Source organism: Equus przewalskii, chromosome 27 (assembly GCF_037783145.1).
Source record: "Equus przewalskii isolate Varuska chromosome 27, EquPr2, whole genome shotgun sequence".
Taxonomy (NCBI): domain Eukaryota; kingdom Metazoa; phylum Chordata; class Mammalia; order Perissodactyla; family Equidae; genus Equus; species Equus przewalskii.
Genome location: NC_091857.1, coordinates 4,416,162 through 4,439,874, shown reverse-complemented (window position 1 = coordinate 4,439,874; position 23,713 = coordinate 4,416,162). Strand labels below are relative to the sequence as shown.

The window sequence follows — 23,713 nt, the reverse complement described above, 5'->3', positions numbered from 1 at the left end:
CTGAACAAAGAGGTCTGTTTATGTATATGTTTGCTTCTTTGTTTGGGGGATCAGTATGTGCTCATAAATTCAAGCATATTTAATGTGTTTTAATCCATTGGAGTAATTACTCAAACAGTCCCATATTTGACCAGTGAGTGCCTCTTCAATTCTTTTGACATAAAATAAGTAGACTTTTATGACTTTCTAGCTTTCTAGAAAGTACATTTCTTGCCCCCTGAAAACTATTTATCGAAAAAGTCCTATTTTCTTTTAATGGAAATGTATTTAGTGACCTTAATTATGGTAGTAGAGTTGCTCATTGCTACTAGATTTGGCATCATTCCGGGGCCTTGTCAGTGGCAGTACACGCAAACACACACACACACACACACACACGTAGGTATATTTTGAGACGAAATACATTATGTCTTGATATTGATACTTCCAACTCAAATTTTGGACTACAGAGATTTTACTTACTCATACTAATCTTACTTCTCTTTCTCTTGTGCCACAAATGTGATGTTTAATTCAAGTCAATGAAAAGGCAGGAGAAAGGAGACCAGAAACTTTTGTCATGGAGCCCTTCCCTCAAACCCAAAAGAGTGAAATGCCATTCAGAGGATTAGCATTAAGAGAAGTGAAAATTCAGGATTCCTCTGCCTGTCCTACTGTTTTCTCCACTTTGCTGCTGGATGACATATTCTTTTAATGAGGTCAGAGTTCTACCGCATAGAGATTAAAGACTTATATGTACACATCCAATATATATAACAAAATTTCTAAATCCATGCACACTAAGAGAATAATCAGTTTACCAACACAATGGCAAACGACTTATCAAAGCCTCTTCTGCTTTCAAATGTGGTGAAGGTGGGCAGATTCCTACGTACGGAGCAGTGAGGAAGAGAAAGGAGAGTCTGAGGATTCTGAACACATTGTGATTCCTGATCCTCAGTTCCTGCAGTGTTTTACTGCCCAACTGCACATAAAACCGAGCTACCAGACGCCTAGACAATGAAGAGAAAAGAGTTAACTGAAATAAGAGATAACAATGTATATAGTGGAAAAGAAACTGAGTAATAAGACATAAGCTTTGCTAGGCTCAACGTTTTTTTGAAATCTGCCCCTATTCACATTCAACAGAACCTGGTTGATCCCAATCCTCATTGGTCTCCCTAATACAGTCTTGTGCTATGCAATGTAGCGACACTATCATTCAAAACTCAATGAAGTGTTTCCTGAGCATCTACTGTATCTATTTTGTAAGAATTGTTCTACTAGCCAGTCCTACCCTGAATAATTTATGCAGGATTTTTAATTATTCTTTTTTGTAATGAACCAACTTGCTTTTAATAAACCTTAAGTCCTAGAAGATCCACTCATCAAAATTGCACTTTAGATGAGTTAATATTACACCTCCCAGAGTCCATAGCCACCTCATGTATGGTGGGTGCTTTCTTCTTTTATGCCTTAAATGTGTGTTATGACATGTATTTCTTAGTCCTGGGTCTTTCTGTTTACACACGTGGTTTATTTTTTCGGACCATTTTGTTTGCAAGAAACTGAGGCACATTCACGTTGTTTCCCATAAATGGTTTACTGAACGGAAATCCAAGGAATCCAGGAAGCAGTACAAATACATCTCTGGAAGGAGGGATCCAAGGCACTTCCAAAGAACCTAGTCATCTGCCTCTTTCCCCTTTCTACCCATTTTCCATTCTTTTTCTAGTTTGACCTCAACTACGTACCATGTAAAATGTTTGGGTTTCAGCTCCCTCGCTGGCCAGTCTCTGAGTTATCCCACCACACATTTCTCAGAGAATCTGGCTGAAGCTTTTCAAAGCGCCGCTCAGCAGGCACTGCAATGGGAGAGAGGTGTCTTACCCTTTTCTCCAGATGAGAGTCTGGGTGGGGATGGGGAGACAAGCAACTCTAAATATGTCTAATAGCAGATCTATTTATATGGCAACTATGTATTACATGTATGCTAGTCTTTTTCCTTTTCTGCTTTAAAAGTGAAGTTAAAGGTTACCTCAATGGTGTCTTATCTACTTTTTACTTGGGGAAATTTTTTCTTGCAAAACAAAATAACTCAGTATTATGTTAGAAAGATGCCTTAACTATTTTATACCATTTTGTTTAGAGCATTTAGGTGTGCTAAAATATTTTTGAATGCTCTCAAAGCAGATACAAAGGACAGGGGACATAAAAAATAACAACATTATTGTATAGTGAAAAAATAGCAAAGATCTTGCTGTTTTCATCTTTTGTTTCTTCGGAGTTAAGCGCAGGGCTGGATGCATAGCAGGTATTCCTATCTTTATTTATTTATTCAAAAACTGCCCTGAGTGCCTACTAAACACTGAATTTCGTATGAGGAAATAGGGTCCTCACGGTGAACAGAGAAAACCAAGCCCTCGACAAAAGGAGAGCGAAGACACACATAAGTTCTACACGAGGTCATAAATGTAATAAAAATAGCACGGCTTCTGTGCCCTTAGTGTGTGCCAGACTCTGTTCTCGGTGCTTTATATATACATATTGATTCATTTATATTTTTATGATAATTCTACAAGTCAGATATTGTTATCATCACCCCATATTAGAGATGAAGAGTTTGTAGCTCAGAGAGATGGTGTATATTGCTCAAGTTCACATCAGTAAGTGATAAAGGCTGGTGTTCTATACCTAGCGTTAAATGCTTCTAGTGAGTAGATGTGTTACATGAACATGACAAAAGACACTGTGTAGGCAATTTTAATAAAAAAAAAGTCAATCACCTGACAAAAACCTATTCTTGCATTTCCATTCTTTCCATGATACTTCCTTAATTTTTCTATATGTACAAAGAGTCAGTTCCTGAAGGCTCTTCAGGTCTTCATTGTATGTTCTCTTGAGCTCCACATATTGAGACATTTAACTGGATCTTGTCCCACAGAATCTCCTGCCATTTGTAAGCCTGCTCATTAAAAATTTGTTAACTGTGTGAAGAATCTGGTGTCTGAGCCCCCAAACCTCACATTCAAAAGGTTAAGAAAAAGGAAGCTAATTGGAGTCTAATTTAGCTCTCAAAAATTTATTTTAGAGTTACATATGGGTTTTTCCCCTTTACATTTTATCTTTATTTATTGTGAATCCATTCTCATTCATATAGTTTGCTCATTGTGGCATAAAACAAAGAAAAAGTGTCCCTGAGATATGTATACTAACAGTTAGTATGACCTCTGATTTTTCTATTAAAAAGTGTTGCTTCAAACTAAATTCACACAAATAAATTCCTTTTATAGATTCTTTGTCATTTCATTTTCCTTAGTAAATCTAATAATATGATTAGAGTTGCGCAGATAATCTTCCATCTCCAGGTTTTATTCATTTCTGATTCATTGTGTCTATTATTAAACCCAGCTGTTGATGTTTTTCAACAAACTGATTTCTGAATTAACTCTACATTGCGTTCTGTAATAACCCCACTTCAGTATTATCATGAGCTGCTCCCAATTTACTTTTAGATAATTAAAGCCTCTCTTTATTTCTATCTGAGTTGCCTGTTTTATTTCCCAGAACACAAGGATGTGATTTCATTCATGTTGCTCTAGGGGTCTAAAGCTGATAATCATTTTTCTACATCTGCCCTCATCAGTGTCTGCTTGCAACGTACATAGCTGTATCCCCATCCCTTGGCTTCCTCTCATTAGCATTCACATTCCCACTGATAGGGTGTGTTTTTCTGCCACCAGCTATTCCTTGTTGTTTTCCTGTAAAGTCGGTACCTTTGCATCAGAATTGTCTTAATTTCCCTATCATATTAGATATTTTCCCTATATTGACTTGTTTATGATGATTATTTACATATGAATGCATCTGCATCAGAATTGATGACACCTATTACTGAAATATGAAAAAATAGACATTTCTCAGTATCTGAATAAGCAATTCACAAGTTGGTATAAGGAGAGAAGAAAATCTAGGTCGTCACCAAAAAGCTTGCTTATTTCCCTTTTATTTTCATGATGAAAACTTGAAACCTATTAAAATGTGTATATTACTTTTTAAATCAGAACAAGGAAAAAGTAGTTTAGATAATTGTCATATCCAATATATTCTAATGGATATTTATTTATAGAATGGCATAGCTATAATGATACATAAGTATGTATATTTAAATATGTATTTGAATGTATACTTATACAAGTTCAAGTATACTTTATATTCCATAGATAACTTTATATTAATACTTAATTACTATGTGATTTGTTACCAAATACCTGCCCCTAAAATGACAAAATAAAATAATAAAGTTTTCAAAGCATTTGTGGAATTGCTAGCGGTTCTGTGCAGCTATGATTTAGAACTAATGTTTCTGATGAAATTTCTTAGATTTTATACATTTCCTTTTCTAGAGTACCGTTATTTTCTTTGATCACCAAAATACAATTTCCTAGGAAGATTACGTCATTATATAGTTTTATTGCAAAATAGATGTTGAAAAATATAGTTGCTGTAGTTTGGAAATTTCCATAAAGGTAAAAGTCACTATCCTTATCTTACGCCTGTATTACTTTGTCATTTAATATCTTTTCTTACCTAATTGCTTTTTCTTAACCTGAGGAATAACTTCTATACTGAAAATTTCATAAACTCAGAAAACAGGAAGGCACATTTTAAGACCGCAAAGATGAATTTAATGTTATGTAGTCACAGAAAAACACTTCAATTTTATCTCTTGGAGACACCCAAACCTCTATACTTTTCCACAATTTTTATCAAGCAGAAATATAGCTCTCTTTAGTTTAGTACTTTTAAAACAATTTATCAGTATGATTTGCCTTTTAAAGAGTAAGTTTTCCTTCATTATTATTTTAATCTTTCTAACAGCATGCACTTGAAAAGAATTAGACTTAAAATATCAGTAATCCAGATTTTCCTCTTATTTGCCAATATTCCCCACCTATGTGGGATATCTTATAAGAATCACCATAATCAAATGTGAAGGGTTTTTTGGAAAGCATTTCTATTTTGTGAAAAAGAGGACTTGGGGAAATAGTTTCTTAAAACTTTAGGCGTTCTATCTCTTGCTGGGAGGGAGATAAGATAGTTGCAGGGTTTTTATTTTTGCCTTTAGAATTTCAGATATTTAATTCTAAGCATGAGAACATAATTTGGGTGTGGATATCTGATGTCTAGAGATTTTTCTGTACAGTACCTGGGGTATCATGTATTTCCTATACAATAAGCATTTCAGTTCTCTTCAGTCCATAGGAAGGATGTAGATGCAAAAATAAAGTCAACATTTACAGCCATCATGGCGACAGTTCACCGTGAAAGTACAATCTTTAATGTTTTTGTTAATGTTAGTGAGAATGTAAAAACAACAATGAACTAAGTATTTGCAGGAGAAGATTGAATAGACAGACATGTTCAAAATAGACACAGGTTGCAATGTTGGGGAACTAAAAAAAAATAAGGTCGAATGCGTGGAACAGTTTAAATTAAGGGAATTCTATGTTATATTTGTTCATTCTGTTTTTCATTTTACTACAGCTCTCTCTAGTCTTTTGCCTAATGCAATTATCAGTTTCCATGTAAAAATCTCTCAATAGGTGTAACTCAATGATATTTTCTTTTACTCAATGAGAACTAGAAAATTAGTCATAACATATGTTCATAATCGTTATTAAAAATTTAGGTCCCTATATCATCGAGGTCTTTAAAAATGCATTATAACGTTTCCAAACATTTGATATTTTCAACACAGTTTTGGTTTTTTAGTTTATACTTTCACCAGTGACTCCAGTTCTCACTATCCAAGACCAAGAATTAAGTTGATGAGTTAAAGCAACTTTTCTAAACTAAACTGCAATTAATGTTTTCACCTGTTCTGAAGCATAATTTTTAGTTTAAATTTTAAACAAAAAAGTTATTTTGACAATTTCTTTTGGCATTCAAGCAGGTTAAAATGTTATCTGTCCTCTTCTGTAAATGTCAGTGAAAAATGTCAACTTTGAAGTAGTGACACTACATTACACGCTTTGTGTGTTTTGTTGCTTTACATACAAGGTTTTCCTTACGGTTTTTTTCTCCCTAAGAGGTGGCACTTTGTTAATAAGGCTGTGTACAATTTTCTGACAAGTGCTGAACCTACGCTAACAAAAAATGGTTCTTATTTATGATGTGTCAAATTACTGTTCTGAGAGTAGACCTTTTAGGTTGCATTCAGCCTTTAATTTGACTGAATTTAAATGGAATAGAATGCCTTTTAGTTGGGCCTTGGCTGGCATATTATATATCTCATTTCAATGAAAAACATTCACATGCAAATACGATTTGTTTGGAGGGAGGACAAATGCAACTATCGTGCTGATGAAGGCTTTTGATCACAGTTCTACAAACTGAAACCTTGAAAAAGAAGAGGCTATTTGGACTGGCATCTGCAATCCCATGAATTATTTAGTTCGCATTATTCATAAATCTCTTTGGAGAGGTGGTTTTATGAGGTTTTAAGGAGGAGTAGTTATAGTTGTGTTGCCAGCTTCAATGTACGCTGCAAGGGCCTGCCTGCATGTGAACGCTTCCTTTAAATATTGTGTTCTACAGCCTCTAAAGTGCATTAGCTGAGCCCTCCAGCAAGTTGATCTCCTAGGAAGTGGCATCTGATGCCCATCTCTTCCTTGCTCCATCTACCATTGGGTTTATTGGAAGGCAAAGCAGAATGAGCATGATATGGATCATTTCACATAGATTATGTATAGAAGTGGATTGAGCACATCAGCAGAACATACGTTTTCTCATCCAGCTCCATCACAGAGCAAGCTGAAAGCCCTCCTTACCCCATCACCGTGATCTCCTCTTCTCTGTGCCTCTACACTGGTGCAGCAGTCCCAGGGAAGACCTCTCTCCTCTCGTGTTCACATTTCCAACCATCTTCGTTTAGCTGGTGGATTGATTTTTCTAAAACTTAATCCCACTGCTAATGACAGAGTCTAGTTTTCCACTTACATTCCTTTTGAATTACTTGTTTACATATTCATTTCCTTTTCTAGACAATAAGATCCCTGAGGACAGGGATTTTGTATGAATCACACTCTTTGTTCCACAGCAGCAGCATCCCTGTAATTTATAGGACATGTTCAATCAATGGCTGTTAGATTATCTGGACTTGAATTACCCTCACACTCTGTCTCCGAAATGAAACAGTGGATATATGTTATATTGTTTCCACTTATTATAAAGGACTATAACTTCAAAATTATTGCCAAATTTGAAATATCAGAGGAAGTTAATATTGCTTGCACCTTAGGAAAAACATCCTGTTTAGGGGTCTTCTATTGTCTTTAAGCTGGCACAGGGGAGTGACTCAAGTTCAGATCTGGTTTTCAGAGAGTGAGTTGAAATGCTCAACTGTAATTTACTCATTTGAATTTTTAAGTAATGCTCTAGTGTTTTAAAATTAATGAACAGTTGCAGTTTATGCTGCTGAATAGCTGTCTCTTCACCTCTATTTATAGTACGCAGCATTTGATAATCAACGCTGGGAAGGAGGTCAGACCAGATCCCCTTTAATGGTACATTCTAACTCTGAGATTCTCTGATCCTCTGAAATCATACCAGGTGGGATTTTAGGCTTAACAGTAGATTCAAACGCAAACAACCTGAATAAATTGACTTACAGTTTGACTATTTAAAAATCTTGAGAACTGATTTTATTTTCTTTTCTCTCTAGAATATATGTTTCTCTAAACTTTTGGAGCTCCTCAACATGTATATCATTATGTACATACAAAATGGTTTGTGAAATTATAGAAAATAGCATCACGACACAAACATTTTCATGAGGAACAAGCACATGGGTACTGAAAGTCAGGATGTATGATGTGGGGAACTCCCTGTGCAGGAGTTGGAAGACTGGAACCTTCCAGATTCCTCTCCTGAGTAGCTAGGCAGTACTGAGAAGATCTTGTACTGTCCCTCAAGACTTAATCTCCTCATAGACAATTAGGAATTCACAGTGTCTGACCTCAGAGTCTCTTAGTGAATCCTACACAATGATAGATATGGAAACCTTAAAAAAGCATTAAATTACTCTTTTGACTGAGATTTACTAATATCAACCCAACAAAATTTAAGGTAAAACACTGTCTATAAAAAATGCTTCTTTATTTTAAGAATTCATTTTCAACTTGATTTAGTGAAGTTGTTGGTTCTTATAGGTTTCTTATCTTTTCAAATTTACATTCTAGACCAGACTGGTGTGTTTGAATATATCGTTCCTTCAAGGTGATCACATAGAAAGTTAGTGCTAAAATTATTATGATTTTTTCATTGTGAATGTGGCTATCAAAGACCTCAAAGTAGAATGTACCAGCTTTAAAAATAATAATTTATGATCTTCTTTAACAATTAGGTATTTTATTAAAATATGAAGTTTCATATCATTATGATTAACTTACAAATATATATTTAAAACTTTATAACCAGCAGTATGTAATGTGTACAATGAACATAATGTACACCAGCTGAGCATTATCTTATAAGCCAAAACTAGCAGCAAACTTACCTGTAGCACAGTATGAAGCAATCTTTCCACCTGCTCTAGGCAGAATTTTGAGGTACTGGGAAAATGAAGATGCAGAATAGATTTCTGTATACTTGCCTTCATCAAAAAATGTTTCATCCCTGGGGCTGGCCCCGTGGCCGAGTGGTTAAGTTCACGCGGTCCGCAGCAGACGGCCCAGTGTTTCGTTGGTTCGGGTCCTGGGCGCGGACATGGCACTGCTCGTCGGACCACGCTGAGGCGGCGTCCCGCATGCCACAACTGGAAGAACCCACAACGGAGAATGCACAGCTATGTACCGGGGGGCTTTGAGGAGAAAAAGGAAAAAATAAAATCTTTAAAAAAAAAAAAAAATGTTTCATCCCTGTCATAAGTGACAAAGCTCATTCCAAATGGCAGTTTGGGCTGTAATTTCACACTGCCTGAATCTAATGTAAATATAAAATCATGATACTGATTTTCTTAAGTAGATCTTCAGATCTAATTTGTTACTTTGTATTCATAACCTTTTTCATTTAACATATCTAACATATTTCAACTTTTCTCCTAACATATCGCACTATTCTAAGGATGAGAGACAGTTCATGATGTTATTGGTAACCTGATTTGCTTACATATGCAAAATACAAAGTGGCTTTCTTAGAACATTGTAATTATGTATTTTGTGATTACAAGAGTTTTCATCTCTCTGCATCCTTCTCTGCCATTTTGTCATCATACTTTAATAACAAACACTGTTTGAAGTAACTTTGTCCCAAGATACTCTTTTGGGCAAAGTTAAGTGGAAACTTCTAAAGAAAGTTTCCATAAAGCTGGTGCACCAGAGATGCTGCAAGTATACCAAATAGTTTTCTAAAACTGAACTCGAAGACCATTTTTCCATTCTATCTCCACAGGACCCGATTAATGTTAATGATCGCCATTTTACCAATTGAGACAGCTAGGTTTGGAGGCTCCTTCCCTGTAAATATTGAAATAATGATAGTTATAACACTCCATTCAGGGAATATTTGACTCAGATGAAAAACATGTATAGTCCAGGCCATATCAGTCTTTTTCTAAATTGCTATTTCTGTTTATTAAGACTATAATTGACCCAGAAATCTAGGTCATGTTGGTTTTTTAATTCATGTAGTTAATACTTTTAAAATACATTTAAACAAATATCTAATGCCCTTGGAGTGAGTCAGGTTATGGTATATTTAATTTGCTTTATTGTGTATATTTTAAAAGATAGTTGTGAAACCTTCACCGTATCTCTGAGAAATGTCACCTATATTGCTCTTGTTTTGTGGAATTGAGATGTAGTCATGGGAGATCCTCGATTGTTCAACATTTGTTATTATGCCTTAAATAAAAGGTTAATCATATCTCTCAAACCACAGTCTATACTGTAACATTCATGGTATGATTAGCATTATTATATCAATCAAGTTAGAATAATAATATCTATTGACCCAGAGAGTTATATAGTACCTAATGAAATTTTTCTGGAAAATAAATTATACAAACAGCACTGACTATACCGATATAAAATAAACGTGTTATAAAATAAAAGTGTTAATTAGGAGGCAAAAGCAGAGGAACATAGGAAAATATGCCACTGAGATTCTCCATAACACTCACTGGAACCAAGTATCAACAGCCCAGCACTTACCCACCTATTTACAATTGAATCAGCAATGTGATTTCTTCTCCTGTCACTTATTAAGACTGTAAGTAAAATAGTATCTGTGTGTCAGCAAGCCTTAATTATATTATATTACAGTAAAATCTACGAGAGATCTTGTCTAAAGAATTTGAAAATAGCATTTCTAAATGATGGCATTCCCTTCATTTGGTTTATGGAAGTGATGTACTATAAATAGGCATCTAAGTGCTCCTTGAATTAGCAGGCCTTAAATACTGAATGTATGGTAAGTGTGTGTCTTCTGGGTCTGAGCTCTTGTAGAGTGGATGACTTGATTTTAGGGAATCGTGACCCCACCTGAAGCAGCAGTTCGATGGGTCCCCCGGAGAGGCAGTGAGTCACACACAACCATCTGGAGGTCGCCTTTTGCCCTGCTGGACCTCCTCCCTGGGGCGATGCGCTAAGGCAAAACCAAACATTTCTTGGTCATATGCTTACGCATGGAGGAGCTTCACCTTGCTGGCTAAACCACAACACTTGCCTTTGGATCCCCTGGGAGTTGAACAAGTTACCTGAATGACGCTGAGCGGATTAAATAGATTCTGAATGAACCCATTATCTAGTAATTAGGACTTAGGGATCATTGAGTTTCTTTTTAATTCGTAACTATTTGCTTGAATGCTATAGGCCAAATCAGCACACGGTCCTGAATTTCACTTCTCTCTCTAGTTATACATCTTCTCAAAAAACGTCAAGTGAAATCATTTGATTATTTCTGTCAAGAATTTTTTCCATTTCTGTCCCTTGACCTATCTCTTGTCACTACCCTCCTGAAGCTGAAGCTGTAAACCCTTGTGGTGAGTGTAAGCCCCAGGTGGTATGGATTCCCTTCCAGTAATCCATTACAATTATTGTAAAACTGTCATCAGTCCAAAATGTGTTTATTAGGTGATACTCTGGTTCTGTAATTGAAAACCATTCTCAACACTAATACAGAATCCAGCCATTTTTCTTCTTAGATAAAAATAAAAAGTCTAATGGTATAAAATGAATTGAGTAAACTGCTACATGTGCATATGGTTATACAAAATGATTACGTAATATTACATTCTGTATACATACACACACACATATATGTGTATACGCGCAGAGAGAATGCTTATGTTGTACGATTTTTCTCATATCACCATCTGCCTTAGAATAGGAACCCTTATTGGTAGATGCCATAACGTTATTGGTTCTACATGACACTTGGAGAACTCTAATGGGTCAGCAAGTATTCACATAAGGATATAGAATTGCTTTATTATTTTACCGATGCTATTTATGGGCATTTGGTGGTCTAATGGTTAAGATTTGTTGCTTTCACCATTGCAGCCCAGGTTCATTTGCCCAGTCAGGAAACCATAGCACCCATTTGTTGGGTGTCAAACCATGGTGGCTGTGTCTGGCTGTGATGCTGAAAGCTATGCCACCAGTATTTCAAATACCAGCAGGGTCACTCAGGGTGGACAGATTCCCAGCGGAGCTTCCAGAGTAAGACAGACTAAGAAGAAGGAACTGGCCCCCCACTTATGAAGAAATTTGGCTATGAAAACCCTATAAATAGCAGCAGAGCATTGTCTGATCTAGTGCCAGAAGATGAGAGGATGGCCCAAAAAAGACAAGGCGGGGTTTTACTTTGCTGTCCACAAGGTTGCTAGAAGTTCGGACTCCACGGCACTGACACCAATAAACTTATCATCATAAAAGTACTATTTACTTTGCATATGTTTAAATTAGTAAAATAGAATATATTTTCAAATAAATTATTGAGTAGAAAACTTCTAATTAGGGTAGTAATTCAGTAGAAAAAACTGAAAATAATAACATCTAGAAAATAAGAAATGTGACCAATCTCACTGATATTGGAAGTTATTTCTAAGTATCTGTTTATAAAAATTTCTTAAATTTAATCATGTTCATGTAGTTGACAACAATCTAAAGTATGTATATTAACCCATCAACGTTAGCCACTGAAGATCTGGGGACTAAAATGATATGAGACTAATCTCCAACACTGTCTTTTATTCCAGTTATAGATTCAGGGTATTTCTAAAATAGCTTCTTGGTTTAGTAACACAGACATAAAATATGACTTCAAAGGATGCCCATGTACTTTATTTATTGAGACCCTTTTATTCTTGTAGTGCCTCAAAGCTTTCATAATAATATATGACTGATACATCTAAGGTTTGCATTTATTTTATAGTCTCTTCTAGAGGCATGAGTTTGAGTCAAATTTTTACAAGGCCTTGAAAACTTCTTCTTATACTTATTGGGGAGAAAGTCATAAGCCCACAGGGGAGTATGTATATAGCTTAAAAAAAAGAGATTTATAAATTGGTAGTGATTCATAAAGTTTAAAGAGATTCCTGAGAGCAAAAGAAATAAATATAGAATAAGGTAGTGTAAATATTTTATATGTAAACTATCAGTGCTAGAAGCATGGAAAGAGTAGAGAGAAAAATTCTTAATGCAAAATAACAGTTATTTTGATACACAATTAATTCATATGTATAGAGTGAGGAAATGCGGAAAAGAATTATATAGATTACTTAACTCTCAAAATACACAAGAGTAAAGTAGTTGGAAGCTTAAAAAGCCTCCATTTCATCTCTCTAGAAACAAAATGGTTATTTCATAGAGGAAATTACTACATCTCACATTTTAAAGACTAAATTTCATAAACCAAAATTATTTCAATGGTGCCTGTTAGACTTGCACATACTATAAATAATTTACTCACATCATAAATTGATCTCATTCGATATAAAGACCAATACTGTGCTGTTTTATATATACTATTACATTTAATCATATAGGAAAATTGGTGTCAAGAAATCAGTAATATTTAAAACAGAAATAAACTCAGATATTTAATTGAATGGTTTAAAGAATTTTTTTTATTATCACAGATTTCAATCATATACAAGAATAGGAAGAAAATGTAATAAACAACACACATCACAAGATTATTTTGAAGTGAATCTCAGGCAACAGGTCATTTTTCATAAATATTTAATTTTGTGAAAAGGTAATGACAAAAAAAACATAGCCACAATATTATTATCCCACCTAAATATTAAAAATAATTTCTTAATACCATGAAATATCCAGAGCTCAGTTCAGGATCCAAAGTAGTCTACACATGGCGATCGTTTGATATGTCTCTTAGGTCCCCCTCCAATTGTTAATTTTTATCCCTGATATATATTTGCTAAAGGAACCAAAGGCCAAAGTTGCTTGTGTGTGGTTTCCCACATTCAAGATTTGACTAATTGCATTGATTTGATGTATTTTTTTGTTCCCTGTATTTATTGGACATTGCAAGTTAAACGTAGGGGCATGATCCTATCCAGACTTGATTATTTTGGAAATAATACTTGTTATGTGGTATTGTGTCCTTCCATGAGAAGGTGTACAGTGCCTGGTGTTAGCAAGAATGGGGATCACTGCCCGTGTTTGAGAACTTGTTAAGAAGTGCAGAATGATGATTTTGAATTTGATTATTTTCTCTTTCTTTATTGGCTGGAGTATTTGTATGAAGAGAAATTTTCACTCATCAAATATTTGGTTCCTCTAGGGTATAACTCCTTTAGCAAACATTTCTTTCTCTAGCATCATCTTTACACATTTTTCCCAGTGTGAAATTTGTGTGGTTATTAAGAAAAAAAAACTTGTGAAAGAAATTACATAAAGTCACACTTTTTCAAGTCTTCAAATTCTAACAAACTTAGAAGAAAATTCTCGTGTTTAAACGATGTTAGTTGATAACTAAGAAAGATGTTATTTTAAATAAATCTCAAGTGATTAGTGAAAGAATATGTTTAACTTTGCATTGGATTATTGGAGAAAAAGTGGGAAATGCAGGTGGCTATCTAGCCCTGAAATGCAGTTATTTTAATTTCCATATCTTGAATGACTGTAATAATGTGGGAAGCATCTGATAAATTAGATGTAGTAGTACTTCTCCTTTTAAAATCAGCATGATTTCCAGGAGCCGGCCTGGTGGTGCAGTGGTTAAACTTGCACATTCTGCTTCAGGGGCCTGAGGTTTGCCGGTTTGGATCCCAGGTGCGGACATGACACTGCTTGGCAAGCCATGCTGTGGTAGGCGTCCCACATATAAAAGTAGAGGAAGATGGGCATCGACGTTAGCTCAGGGCCAGTCTTCCTCAGCAAAAAGAGGAGGATTGGTTTCAGATGTTAGCTCAGGGCTAATCTTCCTCGAAAAAAAAAATCAGCATGATTTCCTTCTTTGTAAAAAAGAGTGAAACTCACCTGGGATTGATGAGCACTACATTGCTATACTATATCTAACGATTGCATTTTGATGTAGTAGATTTGAAAATGTCTATGTTTATCCAGCATGGTGTTTTGGTAGTACGTTTGTTACCAAATAGCTGTGTGACCTAGAGAAAGTCACTTATCTTCCCTGGATCCCAGCCTTGTAATATTTTGGATCTCTTAGTTTTCATTGTACTTCTTGCAGGTAGTAGTGGCAACGTATTCTCTTTATTTTCGTAATTTGCACATATGTATATGAGTTACTTCTTCACATTTAAAAAATTTATATTATATAGTATCTACCAACAGCAATGGGTTTTTGTTTGTTTTGTTTGGTTACATTTCATTGCAGATAAATTAGGGGCAAAGGAAACACCTAACATATCTGAATATGAAGTCATAGATGTCAGGAACCTCTGTCTTCCTGGAACATCTAAGAACTTTCTAAGTATATTACTTCCCTATTGAGAAACAATGATCCCTCATCTATAAATTTGCTTATGGAAGGAAAAATAAAAAATACTAGGCTAAAATAGCAAAGCATTTCAAAGAAATTCTGCATAATCTTGAAACAGAAAGATCCATAGTGCTTTAACGTTAGTTCTCTGTGAATAAATACCAGTTATGTCTTTACGATCTATTTACCAAATGTTTCATTGCTTAATAACTTTTCAGCAAACACCTCTAAAGGTAACCACAAATCCAGTATGTTCTACATTATCCAAATATTGCAAATACCAATAAAAATATCACCATTTTGTTATGACTAAATCTCAAAATAAGAAATAGGAATTAAAAAAACAGGAAAATGTGACTAGGTCATATCAATTTTGAGGTAGGTAAAGTTTATCTCATCTCCCCTGAGAATGCCCTGTACTTCATTTTGAGAAACACTGTTTTAGATTCACCAATGCTTCTCAAAATTGTTACATAGTGATATCTATCAAACAGTCAATCAACTAATTAAATGAAACTAATTAACTAAATAGGTAATGTAATCAGTTAATTATATTTTCACTTTTTGATCATTTGTATTGGCATTTTTAGAGATAAATCTTATTAACATAATACCTAATATTCAGTAACTATTCAACATTCATCTGTAAGTAGATTTGGGATTTATATTATTAATTTACATGATTTTTCTTCAAAAATTATATGCAAAAGTTTTCACATTATTAACATTATAATTATTAGCAGTTGCAAATTTAATATTATGATTAATCATCTTTGACAAAATAGTGTGAAAAACTCTAATGCTATAGTTAGAACTTGCTGCTTTTATCATAAAGGTGAAGAAATGTTGATGTCATATCTAAAACTTTTCTCTGGTCAAAGTACCTTTTCTTCCTTTCTTTTAATTTTAACTATGAACTGTTAAAATTGCATTTTTAAGATAATTTTCAGTCACTTTTGGGTGGTGTGCAATGTGCACTTTACAATTGACTTATAATTGGACTGTGCTGACAATGGAAAATCTTACAAGTATTGAACATGACATTTATGACAGTATTGCTGTCATCTTGGCTTCTTTTATTGAATATGCAGGGAATTATAATTGGGCTAACAAGGCTGGTAGCCTGGCCTCTTTCCAATTATATTAACCAGGCTGGTCTAGTGTTAGCTGTCTGAACACATACAGAAACAGACAGAAAGGTTCTGTTTTCCTTTCTATTTTGTTTTGGTATCCACCCCATAACCTAAGAATAAAATCATCTGTCTTCGTGTAATGTTTAAGATCTTTCAATAATTCACCTCCATTCCACTGAGAAATGTAAAGATTTGCCATCTCTATGTATGTTTCACTAATTTTTAAGAAAAAGATTAATTATAATAAAAGATTAGTTGTTTCTGTTACACATTGCATACTAGTTATTGTCTCAAACATTTCTAAAGGTTTTTGGCAATTTTTCTTTGATTCCTGCTAAAAATTTTAAGGAATGAATTTGAAGTGAAATTTCTTTTCACGTGAATAAGTCGATGTACTGATACATTGAAATATTTTCTTTGAAACTGAGACAAATATTTTTGCGTAATCTGAAAATAAATCTTTCAGCTTTGTGTAGCATTAAAAACAATACAAAAAATGAAAATAATTCCTAATGGTTAGAATTCTGATATCCACTAAAATTGTACCGAGGGATTAAAAACAATTTTTAATTGAAAAACAAACAGCCAGAAAAGTTAAATGAAGTAGTTTGTGGTTTAAAAGATCCAAGGAGCGTCAATGTGTCAGTTATCTAGAACACTAGATTCCATACTTTTCTTTTCTCTTTCTTTTTCTAGTTTCCTCTTATTTTAGAGCATTCAATACACTTCCATACGTCCTTTCCAAATGTTCCCAACCCTTCCACCTGTAAGATTTAAGGTCTTCTCCTTTGTCAGTGGTTTTCTGGATAGAAATATGAAAACAACCTGGGAATCTGTCCAACAGAAACCAAACACCACCACAGTATACCAGGGCTAGAACTGAGGCTATATACTGCAGCCTTGTCAGTAGCAGCAAAAAAAAATTAGTACAAACAAACTGATTGTCTATCAACAGGAAAATAGTCCCACACTTCATAGTCACCATAGAAAAATGTACAGCTATTACAATTAGTGTGTTAGAATTCCATGTACTAACCTGGAAAATGTGGAAAAAGCAGACTACAAAGGAATGTGTATAGTATGATCCTGTTTTTGGAAAGAAAATACACAAAATACATATGTTATTGGTTTTTATAAGAATTGCAAAATTTTTCTAACATTAGCAAACCGTTAATATTGGTTACTCCTTCAGTAGCAGGCATTGGAGAAGGATCAGGTGTTTCCTTACGTCTGTCATTTCTGATCTTTTGCAGGTATCAATTTTGTTGTAAAAATAAACAACAAAGTAGAAGTATTTCATTCACTAAATAGGAGTTAATTTCTTGGTAAAAATAAGTTTTCAAATTTAGATTTGAATATTGAATATTTTCGGGATTCTAATGGGCTATACACTGTGTTATGAATTGGTACATCACAGTTAGTAACAATGTCATCAAACAGCTGGTAGCTTAAGTTTGGATCTTTGCTTTTTTTAAGTTGGTTTACATTTTATCTTCCAAACAATACGAACTTTTTCCCTCTCCAGCCCTACCTCCATTTTAAAGCTGTGGAGGGTCTGAATGGGTTTAAGCAAGGACTTAATCAAGGTTTCCTGTAATAATTCTGCTTTTAACTTAATATATTTTTATCTGAAAAAATACTTATTATTTTAAAAATAAGTACTTTTTTAAAATCAAATGGTGGAAGATAAATGTACATAGTAAGATAGTATCCATGATTGTGGATAAAAATGAAATTCTCTGTAAGTAATCTGGCATGTACCTAGGCTTGCTAGAAGTTTTCCTTTAGCTCTAAATAACTTGAAAGAATGAAGTTTAAATTTAAAGTTTCCATGCGTGATTCATAAGTACTTGATCTAAAATCTGAATTAAGCTTCACTGAAGGTCAGTGTGTTGAACTAGAGGCTACAGATTTCTCAATTAGGAGATAGGCCACTTCAACTTTTACATCGTTTACAGAGAGAAAAAGCACTCCTTCCTCTGTCAATCTTCATTTTTAAATAGTATCTAAATCAAAATAGAACATATCACTTCAAAATGTTTAGAGGTATCTAATTATGCATTTCGTCTGGATGTTTTCCTTTGCGTAGAGAACTGCCCTGTAGGACTGTTCCGATTTCCTCATTAAGTTTACTTCCACCCCAAATAGTGTTTATGGCTAGATATAAACTGCTTAGTAGGAACTGAATGCCATTTAAAGTATGGAGTTTTCTAGTTTGATGGCTATGTGGTCAATCAAGTACCAAATAGCTGGAGTTTAATGAAGCATGTGACTTTGATTTATCTTTGCAGACCTGATATTTGCAATTTCGTTGGTGACTCAGTGCCTTAAATCCTAATAGTGTAAGGTAGTATCATACAGCACAGATTCTGGAGTTAGAAACACCTAGTATCAAATCTCAAATTTGCTTCTTTCCAGTTGTGCCCTAGTCAGCAGGTAATCTGATTTTTTACATCCCAGTTTCCACTTTTGTGATGTAATGATAAGAGAACTTACTTCTTGAGGTTGTCATAAGTGGAAAATGTATGGAAGTACTCATCCTTGGTCTCTGGCATTTAGTAAGCACTCAATAAATGCAAGTGACATACCTTGTGATTTATCCAAATGTTACGGATTAGTGTTTAATTGTTAAGTAAAATGAAATATATTTAAAGCATATATGAGTATTGCTTTATCGAATTATTAATTAAAGTTTATAAGTTAAGGAGGACATGGAGAAAGTCCATAAAAAGAATTTTGTGCCTTATGGTTTTTGGAATTTGTACTGTGTGGCTCGTATCTATTTTACTCTTTCTTATTCAAGGACTTTTGTCATGTACTAGCAAATGTAACCAATGGTCATTTTCTTTGTTATAGGTCCTATTCATATAAAGTGTGTTGATCATATAATCATAAATGTATCTTTTTAGACTTTAACTAATAGTCATAACGTATCTCTCTTTCTTACTAATTAGAGACTCTGACTAATATCTAACATGCTTGTTCTCTTCTTCTTGTGCAATCTTTCCTGGGTACCAGCGGCTGCTTCAAAGAATAAAGCTAAAGGTGAGCTCCTGTCCATTCTGCATGATTCACCGTGATTCACTTTTCTGCTCAGTGTTCTGAATTCTCTTAAATGATAGAGCCAATTCTGTTGGTAATAATACTAGATTGGTGTATAGATATTAGTCGTAAATTTCTATGAATACAAATTTCCATAAATATATAACTTCAGTTATTCAGTTTCTGATATATCTGTGTTTGCATGATTGTTTGTTAGTTTGTTTGTTTCCTATTTTATTTTCCACTTTATTCCAAATGGAACAAAGTGCTTTTGTACGCTAACATTTTACCTGTTGACCTTAGTTTCCTTGATAAAATTGTGAGTTGGAAAAAACATAGCATAACATAAAGCTGATAGAAAGTCTCAAAGTTGAATATACCTTCATAGAATTATTTGAAAAGAAAATTTTATCCTTTAAAAATTGAATATTATAAGCTATAGGTTTCTATTTATGACTTTTCTTCCATTTCCTAGTCATATTAAGTTTGCATTTGCTAGAATTCTGAAAATATATTTTCATGAGAGAGGATGCATGTGTCTAATTCCAGATTGTCTCCCTGAAAGAAGACTTTTGGTTTGATGTATCAAAGTCTTTAGAGGTTTTGAAAGAATTCAAATATATGTATGATATTTTATCATAGGTTTATAGTTTATGTGTTTCAATTTCATACTTTCTAGAACAATCTATGTATTTAAAAAATTTTTTCTCCTTATATAGAAATATATATTTTTTCTTTTTCATTTATTCTTGTCCAGCAAAACTGCAATTAAAGGTAATAGATCATATATCTATTATCTTCATTTTCGTATCTACAGAGTATGAGTAATAATAAAACCTTCAGTAGGTTGTTGTGAGGGTTGACTTAGGTAAAATATGTAAAACAACTAGTAGATTTCCTGCTGCTACTAGCATTTTGAACAACACTAGTTTCCTTTTGCTTCTCACAAACCTGCCTCCTTATAGAGAATATTCTGGCTCCTCATCATTTAGTATTGCCCTGCCTAATATTTTCCTGTGTGCTCAGGAGGAATGACTGGGTGGTTTTATCTCTGTCTTCGCTTCCCATATTCAAATCCGCCACAAGGCCACCCTTCTCTCTTATCCTCTCCCTCCAGCCCTGTCCCCCCCTCAAGTTCTAGTTTTTTAGCTGCTTTTAAAACTATGCTGTAGACTCAGCTTTAAAGAATTAACTGCTCTCTACAAGGCTAAGCATTTAGTGTGCAACTACTATTTTCCTAGCAAAATATCTGTTTTATGGAATACTAAAGATATAAAAGACAAGATGGCAAATTTATTGTTCCCCTTTGTTGTATCCTCCATACCAAGCCTAGTATCTTGTTTCAATAAATGTGCAGGAAGAATTAGCCAATCCTTGCCACAGTAATTTTCTGTCTGGTTGTGAACAAAAGAAATACATTTACAGAGCCATTAAGAAATTACTTGATAATGAACACATGTTTATGAATATGTACACATAATGTATTTATATAATAAAAGATTAAGATGTACAGTTTTAGGAATGAAGAATTAAGGACACTGTATAATAATGTGTTAATTGTGGGATATAGAACTTGGGTGTTGTAGGGGTGGAAAAATTTTCCCTTCTTTTCTTCTAGGTTCCTTGGCTGGTCTAATAGTTAAATTGATATGACAGATTAACAGAAGAATAACAAATTTAATTACATATGTACAGGAGCCCTATAAAGATATGAAAACTAAAAAGGCAGCCACGTAATTGAGGCTTATATACCATCCTCAGCTAAGGAAAGGGCCCGGGGTCTGGGGAAACACAGAGGTGGGAAGTCTTTCACAGGAAGGTGGAGGGTATGTTTGGAAACAAAGGTTGCCCTGTTATGCAGATAGGTTTCCTAGGTAAGAAGGTATCTCTGGTGCTAGCTCTCTTCTTTGTATAGGACCCATTTCCTATGGAAATTTAAACAGTTTAGGGGGAGTTGAAGATCTCCTGCTGAATCAGCTAGGGTTTGATTGCCTTTAGCTCAAAATAATCCACACACCAAAGTGGCAGATTTTGGGGTGATAAAATCTGCTCTGCTTCCTTGTAAAGAGCATTAGAGAGAGAGATTTTAAAGTTGGAGTCCTTGTTCTCAGAAAATGCTTTATGGGGGAGGTGGGGCTTGAACTGCTACTTAAAGGACGGGTGGAATGCATATAGAAAAAAGTGGTACATAGGAAAAAAGAATCTGAAATCATAAGTAAAGGTGTGAAGCAGGAATGAGTACAACTGATTTCAGTATAATGAGGACACCTTTTGAGTGAAGACCTGTGATTTATGAGAGTGGAGGAAAATAAATTTGATGATGTAACAGGCAATGGAGTGATCATAAGTCATTACTACATTTGATTATAGAAAACTGTTAATAATTACTTTGATGTTCATTTGATAATTCTTAAAAACAATGGACAATAATTTAAATTATACAGATTACAAAGTATTATGTATAGGAAACTGTAAGCGAGGAAGACAATTCCTCTACCCTCTAGGTCCTTCTGGCTGGTCTAAAATTAAATTGATGTGAGACAGGGTACCAGGAGAAAATTACGCAAAGTTTAATAATGTGTATACACTGGAGAAACCCAGGAAAGGTGAGTAACTCAGTCAGAATGACCAAAACTGCTACCTTAAATATCATCTTCAGCTAAACACAAAGGAAGATATTGGGGATAGTGGTTTTGGGCTTCAAAGGGGAGGCAGGAAATTTACATGGAGATGGAAAAACAAATCTTTGATAGACAGAAATTTGATGAGAATGGGCTAAACAAGGACCCTCACAGTCTAGATACTCAGAGTTATCCATGCTGATGGCCTGTCCTGGGGACAGGCCTTCTATCTTAAACTCTTTTAGGCAGTTAGGGGGAAGGTCAAAGTTTCTTTTAGAGTCTTTTGTTCTCAAAAATAATCAAGGTAAAGAGAAACATTTTGGAGTGGCCAGTTCTGATCCCCCACAAAACCAATTCACCATTGGAGGATTACAGCTATGAACTATTTCACTGGCATCTGTTAAGTCATGTCAGGACTCAAGCTGGCTAGGATTTTGCGATGTAAACATATTTCTGTGCCCAATTTAGTGCTTCCCACATCACCAGCCCTACTGTTCCACACCTATCCATTTTATTTGTATCTCCTTTCTCCACTTGTGTACAAGCCTGTAGGGGTCTTTAGGACATAGTTTACTATTTTTACATCTACAAGGTGTTATATACCTATATTTTTGCATCTGTAAGGTATTATGGAGACAAGAAATGACTTTAAAATGAACTATGCCTCAAGTAGAAATTGAAATTTTATTTCTAACGATTGTTTGAGACAGATGTATATTATGTAGAGATAATAGAACTACTCAGTGCTTTTATTGTCCAATTTCTATGGCAAGTTTTGGAGATGATCACATCTCATTTATTTATCCTTATGGAATCATCCAAATGTGGGGAGCTTCTGGTATATTGGAGAGAGGAATGTGTCTTTATCTTTTTTAAGGAGAAAGGATTGCATTGCAGAAATCACAGACTGGGAAATTTGACACTATCTTCCCAATAAAATTTTTAAGTGGATTCTTAAAACAACAATTTGTGGGGTGTTTAGGTTAAAAGAGAGTTCACCACGAGTTAGCAATGATTTGTAATGGCATAGAAAATTACTCTAATTTTCTCTCCCTCCTTTTTTATATGTTGGTTATTATACCAGTTTCTGAGGGCAAGAGTATAAACATAATACATCAGAATTTCATCAAATCATGTAGCAACTAATTATTTCCTTATCCCTGCAGAAATTGCCATTCTGAAGATCACCAACTATTCTTTAATGGTCATATCCAATGGTGATTTCCCAATCCTCAAATTACTCATTTTTTTCTACTGAATATATATCATTTCTTTTGATTTTCCATTTCCCTTGGTTTCAGTGTCTCTATACAGACTTGATTTTCTTTTTAACTACTTTTTACCTCTTTCTCTCTCCCTTTATATCTTGTTCTGGCTTATAGGTTTCATTCAGGCTATATCTTTGATCCCTGAAATGTGGCTTTTTGCAGTGTTGGTTCAGCTCTCTACCTCCCCTTTGAGAGATTAACGTCACTTCCTGTAAAGCAATCATTTTCCAGATGATGGTGTACCCACAACCATTATCCCTCATGCTGTTAAGAGAAAGACAAATGTTCCAGTAAATTCCTCCGGTGAAAACTTAGAACTGGGAAGTAGGAAAAGAAGAGAGAGGGAAAACTGAAAGGGGCAAGAGGAAGAAGGAGAGATGGAGAATTAATTTTATTACAATTTGTGACCATGAATATTGTATGAAGACTGAATAAGAAAATGAATTAAGGGGCTGGCCTGGTGGTGCAGTGGGTAATTGTGCATGTTCTGCTTTGGCAGCCTGGTGTTCACCAGTTCAGATCCCGAGTGGGGACATGGCATCGCTTGCTAAGCCAAGCTGTGGTAGGCGTCCCACATATAAAGTAAAGGAAGATGGGCACGGATGTTAGCTCAGGGCTAATCTTCCTCAAAAAAACAATTTTTTTTTTTTTAAAAGAAGAAGATGAATTAAGTCTGAGACAGGAAAGAACAATGAAG

At 34.6% G+C, this 23,713-nt stretch overlaps 1 protein-coding gene across 4 annotated transcripts in view; it reads left to right on the top strand.

The window, feature by feature from the left end:
- The window catches only part of CADM2 (cell adhesion molecule 2), a 1,000,353-nt gene that overhangs the window by 683,679 nt on the left and 292,961 nt on the right, over positions 1-23,713 (top strand). For 2 of the 4 annotated variants that reach the window (XM_070597820.1, XM_070597817.1), the window contains exon 2: positions 19,104-19,130. The exons of the other annotated variants lie outside the window; for them this stretch is intronic. In XM_070597820.1, coding sequence (XP_070453921.1) covers positions 19,104-19,130 — 27 coding nt within the window. The remainder of the gene's footprint in view (positions 1-19,103; positions 19,131-23,713) is intronic. 4 annotated transcript variants of the gene reach the window in all.